Below are 14,894 nucleotides of genomic sequence, written 5' to 3' on the forward strand. Positions count from 1 at the left end.
CACTGTATAAATCCCTGAAAAGGGTGCTGTATATGGAAGAACCCAGTGCTCTGCTCTATTCTTTTCCCTGGAGCCCTCACTGACAGAGGAGTTTGCAGAACACTTGCTTTTGGCATGAAGCTGACTATGCAAGGTGGAGGCCAAGTGCTGCCATCATATTATCTCTCAGAAGGAAATTGGGCTCTCATGGTACACACAAGCTCATTCAGGTTTATTCACTCAGATACCAATGCTGAGGAATGCACTATAAAAATGTAAAGGCTTAGAGTGGGCTGGCTTACAGCAGCGCAGCTAAATGGTCCTTTCCCCTGGTGACTCTTGGGTATGAGAATCTAAGCCTTTCTAACCATGAGGACTACAGAGGCTTTTTGTTTGTTTGTTTAATATTTATAGAACAAATACTTCAGACTGTGAGCTGGATGTAAACTGACGTAGTGGTTACTGCTCAAATCTGCTAACAGCCTGAAACAATAAGAGGTATGACATGCTCTCATTTGTCTCAGTGGGACTGAGTTTTAAGCGTAATGATAGTTATCAATGATGCAATTTAAATTTCATTTCACTAATCTCGGCATGCACGAAATACATTTGCATTACAGACGTCTGCTATCTACTGAGAGAAGTGGATTATTTGGTTTCATGAGTATTCAGAAGTTAGGTGTGGTAAACGCATCACTTTTCCCTAATCTGCCCCCTAGAGATAGTTATCATAGTGCAAGGGAATGATCATTACCATCAGCTTCTGACCAACCAATCCTTGTTACTTGTCTACTAAGGCCGGGTCTACATTACGGAGTTAGGTCGACGTGAGGCAGCTGAGGCTGACCCAAGTCTAAATATTTACAGCATTGCTTCTGGCAGTGTAAGGCTAGGTCTATACTGGGCGGGGGGAGTTGACCTAAGATACGCAACTTCAGCTACACGAACAGTGTAACTGAAGTTGCGTATCTTAGATCGTTTTCCCCCCCGCAGTGTAGATCAGCCTTCAGTGTGAGTAGGTAGGTCACAACACACTGTCTTCAAATCTGCTAACAACAGTGTCAGTATGTGCCCACTGTGGTGGTGATTTCTTGTAATAAGGACAGCTGAAATATGAACTGCTCTGACACCATCAACTCATTTCGCATGTTGTGTACCACCAGCCATCATAATGTTAACTCAAATGGAGTTTAAAAACAACCAACTATTGGGTAAAAGCACCATCTCCTATTATCACTTCCCTGAGCCATCCAGACACCTTCCTCCCCAAATCTAGCAACATTTAACATCAAGCAAAAGGTTTCCCATACACACTGCTTTGGGTCATACTACTGGTGTTTGTGTATGAGACAAGTTCTGACTTTTATCTTTGTCTTCTATGATTCTTGTCAGAAACTTGAAGTTCTGTTTCAATTAACTTTATGACAAGAATTATATAACTAAAATTTAGAATAGCCCTGACTTTTGACATATTTCTGATCTACTCTATAAAAAATCCTCCTTACCTTTAGAGTTTGAGATTTTTTCATTAAAGGTTTAATACATATCTTACCAGAGACCCACATTTTTAACTATTAACCCACTGACCTGAGAAACATTCAATACCTCAGTCTGGATTAGCTAGTTTGGAGTAAGCCTACAACAATGGTCCTGCTTAACTGGGCTTGCTGAAGTCTCTTCTACATTTAAGAATTACACCAGCACATCCACATTACCCATTTATGTTTCAGGGTCACAAGTATAGCAGGCTCCTAAAAAGTATTCCCTGCAACTGTTGTAGTATCACTGCATTCTGGATCCCTATCCCAATTCCCAGCGTAGCTCCTCAAAAACATCTGATTGTTTAGCACTATAAAGTGCAAAATGAACTCCCACAGTAAAGACTTTTAACATAAAAATTAAATATTGTTTTTAAGAACTGAATGAAACTGACAAAGCATTGCAGGTTAGGAGCTGTGTGAAATAAATTTTGGGATTAGAGTCTACCTCCCAATGAATGGGTGACCTTTTCCACCCCTCACAATAGGTCTCAGCTATCTAGCCCCTTGGTGTGATTCTCTCTAATGATAACAATATCAGTGAACAAAAGAAAGAGGGCATATTTCATCTGTGCTGGAAATTCTTGTGTTATCTCAGTTGAATTATGTAAGAGGACCAAGCCTTGGTCAGAAAGATCAATGGAGAGATAGCAGGAGTAACGGGGCGGGGGGGTAGTGCTAGAATGACCAGTGCACTGAATTGCCAGCTTTCAGGCCACATGGGGCTTAGCTTCACTGCAGTATTAGCTTAACGAATAAATCCAGGGAGGCCCCTAACCAGACTCTCAACCACACACAAACATTTCTAGCTCAACTGAAGGGTGCTTTACATTTGTGCTAACTGGCTCATTGAGGGCATGGGTTGAAATTTGAATGCTTCTGAATTTTGAGCTAGTAAAGCAGCCAAGATTCAGCTGTGCAGTTTGACTGGTCTCACTAGACTACCGCAAGAGAAGTTACCTTGCATATAGATGACTTGAGCTAATGCCACAGTGTAACATAAACCTTAGAACTTCAGTGGGGCAGAGTGATGAGATAGGAAGCAAGAGTAATGAAACTTGCTGCATGCCTTTCCACTTTCAGAACAAGTGCAAGATTTCCCCCTCTGATGTGGCTTTCCCTTACTGATTCACACTCTGTGGCCAACCTGAATGTTGTGCCCTTCCATCAATAAGAAAAGTATTTTCCATAGTAATAGGAGACTTTTTTTGTGGGGAAAGAACCTATTTATTTATCTAGAGAGCCAACACAAAGCAAAGCCCTTTGCAAATGTAGTTTGCCTTATCTTTGTAGAAAGACAGCTACTTCCTCCACTTCTCATTAATTCAGTCTTCTAACCACTCTACTTCATACAGGATTAAATAAACAATATGAATAATAAGAATCTAACAAAACACCCAAAAACCTTCACTATTCAGCAGAGGGGCCTGCACCAAGCAGCTCTTACTTTTTCCAGAGTATGTACTGGATTTCTAGCTTAAATTACTCCCCTTCAGACCACTTCCATGCTCTCAAGGTCCTTTCCTTAGCCCTTTAATTGTTGTTTTAAATCTCTTCCTAGATGTTTCATATAAAGACCCTTGAACCATCTCCACTCCCTTCAACTATAAAGCAACACAATAGATGTTGTTTTCTGTAGGAATTACCAGGAGGTGAGGGAAGCTACCTCTTTTACAGTCCTTCCCCAGCATACCTTACCGGCCAGCCTAGCTTTCATAACCCCAGCAGCAGAGTACCTTTGTTCTGGGCTGACCCAGGAGAGCCAGAGCTGGCAAACTGAGCTCCTCTTAAAGGGACAGCTTGTCCCATGAGTCTTCTATAAATGCTTTCATTTCCTCGAGCTTATTCAGACAAAACTCACATCACACAATAAATAAGCAAAATGACATACGCTTTGCAATGCTCCTACACACAGTAAAGAGAAAGAACAGTTTTCTCCTAGCAGCAGCCATCTCTCTAGGAGTTTGCCCTCGTCTGGTCCCACGCTGAAAACCTCAATTATTTTCTGGGGCTTTGGAGGAGGTGGTCCTTAGGTTGGCTGAGGGCTGCAGGGGTTTGGTGGATAATTATCCAGGGGCAGCCCTTTTTTACTGCACCCCTTTGAATAAATCAGTGGAGAGGTGCTTGTGGTAATGCAGCGTAACTGTCCTGCCGCCATCCCTTGAGCTGCTGAGGTAACTCCTCTGGGGCTCAGTCCCCCACTTCCCTTGAGCTGCTGAGGTAACTCCTCTGGGGCCCAGTCCCCCACTTCCCTTGAGCTGCTGAGGTAACTCCTCTGGGGCCCAGTCCCCCACTTCCCTTGAGCTGCTGAGGTAACTCCTCTGGGGCCCAGCTCCCACTGCCAGGCACGCACGGCCTAAGGAGAGTGCTGGGCTGGGCTTCACCCGGGGGAGTTGTTTCCCCCATACAAACTACGAGGAAGATGCAGGAGTGAAACGCCCTGCTCCACGAGGGGAGGAACTGGGAGTCCTCCTGGCTGCGGGCCACTGCCAAGTTCAACAGCAGCACCGAGCGTGGACTCCTTTCTTCTCTCTCAATGAGGGCCATAGCCTGACCTTCTCAAAATGGCGGCGGAGGTGGAGCTGCCTGGACCTCCCCAAGATGGCGACGAGGGGCGGCCGGCCGCCGGAGCCTGGTTGCGGGGAGTGCGCTTGCGCGCCGGGGCCCTGAGTGCAGTGAAATTCCGGGAGGGAGGGGGAGGTGGTGAGTTAGCGGCAGACACGGAGCGACGGGCTTAAGCCCTAGTTAGAGACCCTGTGTGCTACGGCGGCGCCCGACGCGGAGCCAGACCCCGGGGGGGCCAGAAGCGGGCGGCGTGAGGGGGACTCGCCGCCGGCCAGTTCGTTCGCCGCAGCGTCGCCGCCGCCGCCGCTCGGACTCCCTCCCCGGGCAGAGAGGGGGAGAATGACGGAGCTCCAGTCCGCCTTGCTATTGCGGAGGCAACTAGCAGGTACCGGGGCTGGGGGCGGCGGTGCGGGAGCCCCGCTCAGGGGGCCGAGCCGCGTCGGGCCTGTGGCGGACAGGAACTGGCGGTGGGGGGGCGGGAGCATGAGGTTGGCGGGGGTGGGGGGTAAGTTACTGGCCGGCTGTGTGGATAGGCGGGGGGGAGGGAGGAGGGCAGATTGGGGCACTCCTTCCCCCCGCCCTGGGAGCTGAGGGAACTAGGCCGCCGGGGGGGAGGGGGAGCTGCGTGGTGGAAGCGGGGGAGGGGCTCAGACTGGGGTGCTTGGAAGGCCATAATGAGGTTAGGGTATTTCCTTCCCCCTGCGATGGAGGTCGCCGTTGGAGTCGGCCCCCCCCCCAGCTCCTCCTTAGTGGCAGGCGGAGTGAGGGGGGGGGTCCCCTTGTGTTCTCTTGGGGCGGGGCCTAAAGAGGATTTGAGGGACGCCCTTGTGGTCCCCCCGTGAACGTGTCCAGGGTTTCCCCCCTTCCCTGCTAGGCTGGGGTGCTGCTCGCTAACCAAGTTCCAGGAGGCGATAGCTTGGCTGGTCTCTGTGGGGCTGAGTCCAGCCTTACGGGGAGGGTCTGAGGGGCTGCAGCTGTCACAGCCCCTCTCTTTCCCCCGAAGCAACGGGCATGGCGCTCCCCTCTGCTGTGGGGAAGGGTGGGCATCTTCCTCCTCCCTCCTTTTGTTTTAAGCTCTACAGCAGGGGGCTCGGCTGGGGTGGGAATCTGACAAGTCTGGGGTCTGGGCTGGAGGTGTGTGGGTGCAAAGTGGGGATAGGTCGGAGGCTGGGACCGGGGGCGCAGGATGGAAGAAGGTGGCGAGATCTGGTTCTGCCCCAGGTGTCTGGGTGGAGGGGAGACGATAGAAAAGGTCGGGGTCGCTGCTTGGTTCACTTTCTGACTCGCTTCTCGATCTCCCCTCCCCCTTCCTTTGTCCCTGGCCTGACCAGCCTTGCTTGGCTAGCACAGTGTGCCTCAGCCACTGCTGCTGATACAAGGGGACCTGGCTCGGCTCGGCCTGTCCCGGCGGCAGCGCCGAGCATGCGCGGGGCCGCCCGGGCGGCTGGTCTCACAATGCAGCTCCATGTGCTGCTAGCTGCCAGATTTAAAGAGAAATGATCTAGCAGTTGTGGCTATATGGGCTGCAGCAAGCAGCGTGTCACTTTCTTTTCTCCCTCCCTGCCGGAGCACATGCTCCCCCTGGATCCCTCTAGTTTCTTGCTAACAGAATGAAGTCATCACTTTTAAAAACAGATTTACCTGGTATTTGACTAAGGTGTTAGTCATAGAATATCGGAGTGGGAAGGGATCTCAGGAGTTCATCTAGTCCAACCCCCTGCTCAAAGCAGGACCAATCCCCAGACAGACTTTTGCCTCAGATCCCTAAATGGCCCTCTTAAGGATTGAGCTCACAACACTGGGTTTAGCAGTCAAATGCTCAAACCACTGAGCTATCCTTTCCGCTGCCCCCACCCCCCGTTTTCCTTGTGGGCAAAAAAAAAAAAAAAAAAGATTGCTTCACATCATAAGGAATGTATGGAACAAAGTCTAACTAAACTCTGACAAATGAGGCTCTAGTGAGTGGAGGAGTCACACAGGAGAAGAAGTCATTCAGTGACAATGGAAACCGAAGTGTAGCTCTAGTGTCAGAGGAATTACTGGAATTAGACTTGAAAAAAGCAGTAGAAATTCTCATGTAGAGGGGCAGTCCTTCCTGGGACCTGTTCCCTCAGCAGAATGAGGGAACACAATGACTAGTAGTCTCTTTCAGTATTAATGTCTAGCTTGTGACATAAGCAAGTTTTTAGAATTTGTTTATATAAACATTTTTTAAAAAGCATCTTCCTGCTCTGTCTATCTTGCTTTAAATGAGTAGGTCTACATTGCAAAAGACTGCGTGGACTCAGATTACTAACATGAGTTAAAATTAGGGTGACCAGACAACAAGTATGAAAAATCAGGATGAGTTTTTGGGGTGTGTGTGAGGGAGAGGTTTAGTTCATTATATAAGACCAAGCCCCTAATATTGGGAATCTCAATAATATTGGGATGTCTAGTAACCCTAGTTAAAATAACAGTGAACACAAGGCAACTCTGCTTTTAATTCAGGTTAGCAACTAGAGTTCAGCCCTAGGCTGCTCTAAGGTTTGAATTCAAGCTGCTAACCCAGATTAAAAACCAAGTTGTTGTTTATTCACTGATTTAATGTTACCTAAATTAAACAAATTCTGTGTGGTAAACTAAACATGTGTAACAGTGTTAACTAGTGTATAATATCAAAGATGTAAGGAAGGTGTCCAGTGCATAATATGGCTAAAATTAATAGTGTCAGCGATGGCTATGTTGAATGGATCTGTTCACCTTTTGCAGTGCTGAAAATCTTATGATCTCCACACTCAGTGTATAGAATTGTCCAGAAATCCTATACCTTCTTAGAAGGACTTAGTTGTTTGCATCTTTTTGTGTATATACACTGGGTGTATGCAGTGAAAGTGGTCTATTTTGTCATAATTGCAAAGCTCAGTAACTGCAATAAAGACTTGTTAGGTTGGGAATTGTCCAACTTGCTGCTTCAAGTCACTGATGCTTCTCTGACAATGAATAATCAAATGCCTCAAAGACATGGCTTATGATCACAAAGCAAAATTTCTTGGTTATATATTGTGTAACTTAAGAGTTACAAGACCAAATGATGGCATGATTCAGTAGACACAATACATTACTATTTTGGTGGCATTACTCCTGATTGCGTAATTTGATATTAGATTTCTTGAAAGAATGGTCAAGAAACTATGTAGATTTGATTTCTGTAAGGAGTCTCTGAAATCCTTGGTTGCTCCAGCATTGGGCTAACAAGAAAAAAGTATGAGTAAATTCAGAGAACGGGCATTTGAGTATACAGGTAGAATTGGTTTCAGTTCTTTGGCCTTAACTTGTATGCCCTTTCTGTTGATGAACTCTGCTTATTTGAAACTTCAGTTTTAAAATATGTGAAAGCAACTTTAAAAACTTGTCACCATTGTCATCACTAATTCAACAGTATTGGGAGTAACAGTGCAAATGCTCTGTAATAGTACTTGGAACAGATCTAACCCAGTGTTATGATAACGCAGCTGGTAGCCCTTCCCCACGGTGGGTTCCCATTATAGGATTCTGTGGCATGCTGAACCTATGGTAAATGTCTAAACTTTTGGGAGGAGTGGGGGGGTAAAGGAACCTTGGAGTCTTTGAAGTACTACTTCTACTTGTCAAAATGATCCCCCCCCAAAGGACGCTTCTCCATATTTTGATACCATGGATGGAATTTCTAACAAGTAAAATGAACAGAAACTTGAGACTCTCAGATACTGCTCTTTTTGATAGGCCACTTGAAATCCTAATGCAGAGGTTGGACTTGATGTATCTGTCTGACCCACTGCTGGCTGCCTTTTTCCAAGTCTGTTTCATTTTTTCACACCCACAATATTTGCTGTACCTTCAAACTGTATCCTCCTAATATTCTGATACTGTTTGCTTCTGGTGGGACTAATACTTCACACTCAGTGCTATGCATAGTAGGAAGGCTGGTGAGTCACAAGATGGGATTCAGGGCAGGGGCTGAGTAAACACAGCAAGGACATGTCTGAGATGCTTTGTGTGATCAAAGTTTGGTAAAATAGCTCTCATACCCCTTTCTTTTTAAGTAGTAGTCCCTGAGCACAAGAGGTCTGAATCAGAGCAGTTAGACTTGGGGCAAGGGGTGGGTGGGGAACCTGAGAGCTGAAGGTAGAGAAACAATTAGTGGATCTAAGAGCCATCAGTAGGGCAAGGAGTGGGTTAGAGATTGACTGACTGCATTCTCCCAATGTAGTTAGGAGGGAGAAGAGTGGGGTCATAGAAACTTATAATCCCACTTCCCTTATTTCTACTGGTAGTAAAGTACTTGGTATAGGAAATTGTTTCCCTCCTCCCACCCCCAATCAGTGGCAAAATACCGTAGACTTCAGCAGAAGCTGGTTGGCACTGTATGTATCCAGAAGCAGCTTTGACCAGGGTATCACTGCCTTTTAAAGTAAGTCTTCTTCCCCACTAGCTAGAAATGTAACTTTCTCTAAAAGAAAATCCAAACTGGAGCACAAGCTTTTTTTAACTAAGTCTTTAAACATGCAGATGTAATGACAATAGGGAAAGCTGTAGGCACTCTTCATGTACAGTCTGCCACAATATGCTACCCTGGTTATCTTTTGCATTGTGGGAAGTCTAGCTACCAGAAGGCTGGTTCCCAGTAGATGCTGTAACTTAAATCTTGAGTTGCTGCTGCCAATGCTCCTGTCAGCTGACAAGATGATCCCCTTGCCTGTATGAAAGTAATAGTCATAGCCAAGTGCTAACCCTTTTCTTGTCTTGGATAACACATGTAAAGCTGTAGATGTGTTGAGCTTAATTTCTCAACTTGACTTGAGATGTGAATATATCTGATTTCGTGTCCCAACTTTCTTCCGCTTTTCACCTTGCTCTAAGATGCTAATAGATCTTGTCTGTCTCTCTCTTCAATGTAGACTAGACAGTCCTGTTTTTTGTAAAGGATGCATTGACAGATATAATTAACTTTTTGCATATCAAATTACAGACACTATCAGTGTTACAATGTGTGTGTACTTCGAGTATATCAACTAGATCCTGGACTAATACAAGAAGCTGTCAGATCTTGACTAAAGGAGTCCTATTGTGTAATAGAACATTAATAGTAGTCAAACTTAACATGGCAAGCCTTACTTTACATGGGACAGGCAGATGTAACATTCACATTTAGCTGGTAACTAGTTGGTATTGTCCAACTCTGATTTTGTTTGTAAAGGGGAAGCATTAATTACTACCATCACCAGAGCAGCAGTATTTCTGGGACAGATCTACCAGAGAGAAAAGTGACCAAATAGGAACTAAACTTAAAGTGGGCAGGCTTTTTGACTCCAGTGGCCTTTCTTAGCCAGCAAATCTTTTGTCCTTAAGTGTACCCTAATTAACGCTAGTAGCTTCCCCTTACTCCCCTTCCATCAAAGTAAGTTAAGTGGCCAGACAGCAAGACAGCCAACTCAACCATGTTCTAGTTGGATTTTCTCATTTCTGTTGGTGACAGTAACCAAGGTGACGATTAAATTAAGAACTTTTTCTTCTTCATCCCCACAAAAAACTACCAGCTAAGCATAATTACCCTTTTCTTTTGAGTTTTAATACCTAAAGTTTGAAGTAACAAAGAGTCCTGTTAGCCTTTAAGGTGTCACAGGACTCTTTATTGCTTTTTACAGATCCAGACTAAGACATCTACCCCTCTGATACTAAAGTATGAGTAACTCTAGATTTCTGATGGTGGTGATGTTCTCCAGAAGCAGGCAAAGAATAGCAGAAGTCAGGGAAAATTACATGAATAGATAGGTTCATGTACAAGTCTTGGAAAAATAAGACACATCTCACTGAGAACGTACTAAGTCAGACTAAAGGTTCATCTAATCCAATATCCTGTCTTCTGACAATGGCCAATGCCAGGTGACCCAGAGTGAATGAACAGAACAGGTAATCATCAAGTGATGAAGTACTGACAAGGGATTCTGTGGAATGAGGAACAATCAGTGCCTTCTGGGAATGCCCACATTGGAGAAACTTTTTAGTTTTGATACTGTCAGGCAGATTACTTTTTGGCTTTTTTCACCTAATTCCTTGAGAGAGGTCCTGACTTCCAGGTACCTGTTTATGATAAAGGCAAAGATTGTTTTGTCTTTAGTGTAGCTAAAACAGCTAACTGCTTCAGAAATGTGCTTCACAGGAAATGGATTAACTTTTATAATACTTTCATTTCTAATAGAACTTCATTATGCTTGGTCCATCTTTCCTTAATCCTCAATTAAAAAAAAATACATACTTTATTTTAACTGAGTAAGACTGCCTTCTGCTTGTGCTGTCTTGTGTCTTTCTAATGGAAAAGGTAACTACACCTCCAGTTCAGAAAGGATTGAATAGGCATTTGTTTTAAGCTTTTTTCCTTTCAAAGCTGTAGTTCTATAGCTTTAAACATCCCAGCTGAGAATAAGTGGTCCTCATAAATTAAACTCTTACCTCTGCCAGAAATACCAGTGTTCTGGATCATTGTACTTGTAGAATTACTACTTCAAACTCTCATCTCTTGATCGAAGCACCCTTGCTGGGAGGTTTTTGGGGTCTTAACTCAGCCTTGAAATCATGGTTCTAAAGCATGGAATAACTAACTTTTTTATGCACTCATCTTAACTCAAGCCAGATCCCCTTGATGTGACTTAGTCACTATTGCCAGTATTGAGGACCCAATTCAACTAAATTGAAACTGGAAGAAGTGCCTTTTTGCTTGCCACTCTGAAAGGCAGTGAAGTGCAGGGTTAGTGGAATAGTACAAGTGTCAACCAGAGTAAATATGAAAAAATTCGATCTCCTAAAGAAGGAAAAGAGAGTAAAAATCTTGGAAAATAGTGGGAAGGGGAGTTCTCATCTCTTGTGCTTGAGTTCAGATTTGTGTAAACTAATTGTTTAACCAGTTTATGTAGAAATTAATATCTGTCCTACCGAATCTCTGTTTCTTTTATATAGTAACTTTGCTTCTCACTTGTACATTCTTTCAGGTACTGGTAGGAATACCCCACCGTGCCAGTGAAATACATGCTGCCTTAGGGCAGGTCTGCACTAGAAGCACTACATCAGCACAGCTGCAGTGCATCTAGTGAAGATGCTCTATGGTGATGGGAGAGCATCTTCTGCTGACATAGTGCTGCTGTGGACAGTACTTAAGTCACTAACTTCCGTTGTTCAGGGGGGTGTCTGCCCCCACCCCCTCATGCCCCTGGGTGATGTAAATTAGATGGACTTAAAGCAGTAGTGTAGACCAGTGGTTCCCAAGCTGGGGTTTGTGAACCCCTGGGGGTTCACAAAATGTTGCAGGGGGTTCTCAAGAAAAAAAAATCCCTAATGGCAGACACAGCTGTCCCTAGGGATCCCGGGCGCATGGGATCAACAGCTCAGAGCCCGTGGACTTCCAAGAACTAAGCATATCAAAGCACGCATCTCTATCACACGGAGGAGATTTAAACTTCAAGACTGCTTGTAAGAAATGGAAAGGGTGGTGGATATCTTTTTTGTTTTGTTTTGTTTTGTTTTAATTAAATAGGCAGCTAGTGTGCTTCATAATAATTTTAAGCAACAAGTTTAAGCTTTGTAACGTGTTTACCTGAACTGCTCAAGACCTGAATGCTTGTATAAGAGGAACTCTTTGACTTGGCTTTCTTAGATACCTTCATTCTGTTTCACATCAGATACTTCTTGATGAAACATAGGAGCCTTGTCTTATAACAGGCTTATTCATAGTGATATAAGCTACGAAAGTGAGATCTTGGAAGAGTGTTGCCACTTTCATAGTGTAATAAAAATAGTATGATAATGATTAATAGTGTGTAAACAAGCATGTAATAACAAATTTTATATTTCCAAGATCACTGCTTTTATTCTCAGCTAAAAGAGAAAATCCCTGGAAATATGCATTTTTAGGAGGGGGTTTGTGAGACCTGATGACCTTATGGTGAAAGGGGTTCACAGGTTGTGAAAGTTTGGGAACCACTGGTGTAGACCTTCCCTGAAACTGAGCTTTGTCAGGACCTATTTGGTATTTCCAAAGGCAGGACCTTCTGATTTAGCAACCCAAGCCACCCTGCAACATTCATACTTATTAGACATAAATTTCCCTTCTGCTCTTTGAATCCAGGGTAGATCAACTGGAACACTGATCAGATGTCTAGCCCTTGTAAGAACACTAAGTATAGATATCTAAATGTAATAGGATTCCATAGAAATAACTGGCTCTCCTAATAACAAATGACTCAAATGATAGTAATGCTTTTGCTGGCCTTGATAGAATTGGTCAAGGTAGTTACATCTTCTGAAAAAAAGGATTTCCATCCTGTAGGAGATCAGCGAAATACTTGAGCTAAAACTGGCTAGTCAAGCTAGCTGCAGTGACTCAAACCTGGTATTCACAAACAATATTCTGAAGAGTTGCTTGGGGAGAGAACCAACTTGTCTTACAGCAGTTCTGAATAACAATGCAGCCTAGAACTATGAATAACAGGTTTTAGTGTCTTGCTGTTAGCAAAGGAGAACAAGCTGGAAAAGTGCCTTTGAATTACTCAACTTCTCCTGTGCATGTTATGGGAAATGTTGCTGGTGCTATGGTTGTAGGGGTTTTGGTTTTTTGTTGGTGTTTTTGGGCAGAGTGCTAGGATGTTAACATCTCAATATAGCATATTCTTGTGTGCTGTCATCCCACTTCTAATGGGTGGATTCCCTGGAATGCATGCTGTTCTATAGAACTACATAAACAAATACTGGCTCAAGTTTCATACTCTGAAAATCAGTGAGTTTGACCACTTTCATAGGTACGTTATGGGTTCACACCAAAGACACTCGGATAATCTGAAATGAGATAGTAAACAAGACAATTACTTTTGCAACTTATAAAGATTTGAATTTGACTACCTTAATCTATTTCTTAAATGTACGTGTTAGAATTATAATATGCTTTAACTTGTGCCTGTTTCCTCCTTGCAGCCAAATCAACTAAAAAGTCAGACTTGGTAATGACTGGTAGTAAGCCTTATGGAAATGTGTTCAAATGAATTATCTTGCCTTTTGGGAAAACAAGACCAGATAATGGCTGTTTTGAACCTAGAATGCTTACATGTGATAGACTTGCAGAGGTTCATGGGTATCTTAACTTTTCTCCCCCTCCCCCCCATCAGAAAGCAAATTGGGGGGGGAGGGGAATTAATTTGTCAGTGTGTGCTCCCTCAAAGATGGAAGGAGGGAAGAATCTATTAAAATCTCTCCTTTAATTTCTGATCCTATTTTCTTCTAAAGGAAGATAGAGAAGAGGGAACTAACCAATAGTGGTCCTATGCCCTTCTTCACACTCAAACGATTGCCCCAAATAATAAATATAAGATGGTGTATTGAAGATGGAAATACAAACAGCAGTGCTTCAAGGCAACCTTTACAACAACCTGATCATTTAGCTGTTTAGTGACTTGACTAAGCAACCGAGAAGTATCACCATAACAGGAAATGTAGGATTATTTGAAAGCTTTCCTGGCCACATTTCAGCTTTCAGAAGCTAGTACTGTACAGAAACACAAACTAAATGCAATGAGGTAAAACTAAGGTTGGCTTAAGTCTTTGTATCCTACTTGTGCTGCAGGTGCTAAATTGACTAACTTGCTGTGATACTACCTTTCCTTTGTCTCTACAGTGAATCGGTTCTATTCTATTGTGGATAGATTCCTCTGATTTCTTGTCTTCTAATGTGGCCCTACCTTACCTTCTAGTACACCCAGAGAACATGATATTTATTGGGTGACTCTTGGTCTGTAAGCCTTCTGTGTTCCTGACTTGTTCAAGGAATCTAACTGTCCCTTTAACTTCGGGTACATCCAGACTACCTGCTGGATCAGTGGGTAGCTATCGATCTATCAGGTGTTGTCTATATGTGATAAATCAATTCCTGAACATGCTCCAGAACTCCACCAGGGTGAGCAGCAGAAGTGGAGTCGGCAGGGGAGCTGCAGCTGCTCATCCTTGTGCCATGAGGGATGTCAAAATAATGTGACTTCAGCTACGCTATTCCCATAGCTGAAGTTTGATATCTTACATAGACACCCCCCCCCACACACACAGTATAGACTAGTCCTTAGTGTCCTTATTTGCACAGTCTTGCATGAGTTGCTTGTGTTGTGATGAGAGTTCACCTACTGGCTAATTGCTTGCCTGGTAGGTTTAGGTTAAAGCTGCTCCTCCCAACTAGTGAAATAAGAGGTTGTGCAATGCAGTGTTGTAGTCTAGTTTTGTATCAATAAAATGGTCCTACATTTTGCTTAAATTCAAGCAACAGTATGCCCAGTGGGATCCTTGTGTCCCTCTTGCAGGACAAGAACTCAGGACTCTGCCTCACTAGAGGCTGCCCAGTTTGATAATCTTGTGACGGTCTTTCTTTTTAAAATGAAAACCAGAGTATTCCACATCTCATGAAACCTTTTGTGTGAGGATGAGGATACTTGTGATTATTCCTAGACAACTACCCTCTGGAGGAAACTTGACTCGAGGAAGCAATGTCTTCAGAGCACTAACTCCTAAACTGCAAAATAACTGTTTTTTCAACTCAATAGCAGCACAGAGAATAGTAGGGATGGAGAAAAGCTTTATATACCTCTAGATCTAGAATTTACTTGCCAAGCAAAGCTCCTCTATTGCTACTTCCATCCACAGCATCTGGCCTAGCAAGGTTTTGGTGATAGTGAGACTTTGTTTTCCACTTCATAAACTTAAGCTCTTGGAGTGTAACTATGGGAGTCTCTCTATTGATCAAGCAGCATGTATTATTGTTAA

At 43.8% G+C, this 14,894-nt stretch overlaps 1 protein-coding gene across 2 annotated transcripts in view; it reads left to right on the forward strand.

Moving 5' to 3' along the window:
* Positions 1 to 4,173: 4,173 nt before the first annotated feature.
* UBE2G1 (ubiquitin conjugating enzyme E2 G1) overlaps positions 4,174 to 14,894 on the forward strand; it is a 44,991-nt gene continuing 34,270 nt past the window's right edge. The window contains exon 1 of one of the 2 annotated variants that reach the window (XM_030536568.1): positions 4,174 to 4,467. Coding sequence is in view for 1 of the 2 variants with exons in the window: in XM_030536567.1 (XP_030392427.1) it covers positions 4,422 to 4,467 (46 nt within the window). In the remaining variant the exon portion in view is untranslated. The remainder of the gene's footprint in view (positions 4,468 to 14,894) is intronic. The other variant, XM_030536567.1, reaches the window with a different exon arrangement.

The sequence above is a fragment of the Gopherus evgoodei genome, chromosome 17 (genome assembly GCF_007399415.2).
Source record: "Gopherus evgoodei ecotype Sinaloan lineage chromosome 17, rGopEvg1_v1.p, whole genome shotgun sequence".
Classification (NCBI taxonomy): domain Eukaryota; kingdom Metazoa; phylum Chordata; order Testudines; family Testudinidae; genus Gopherus; species Gopherus evgoodei.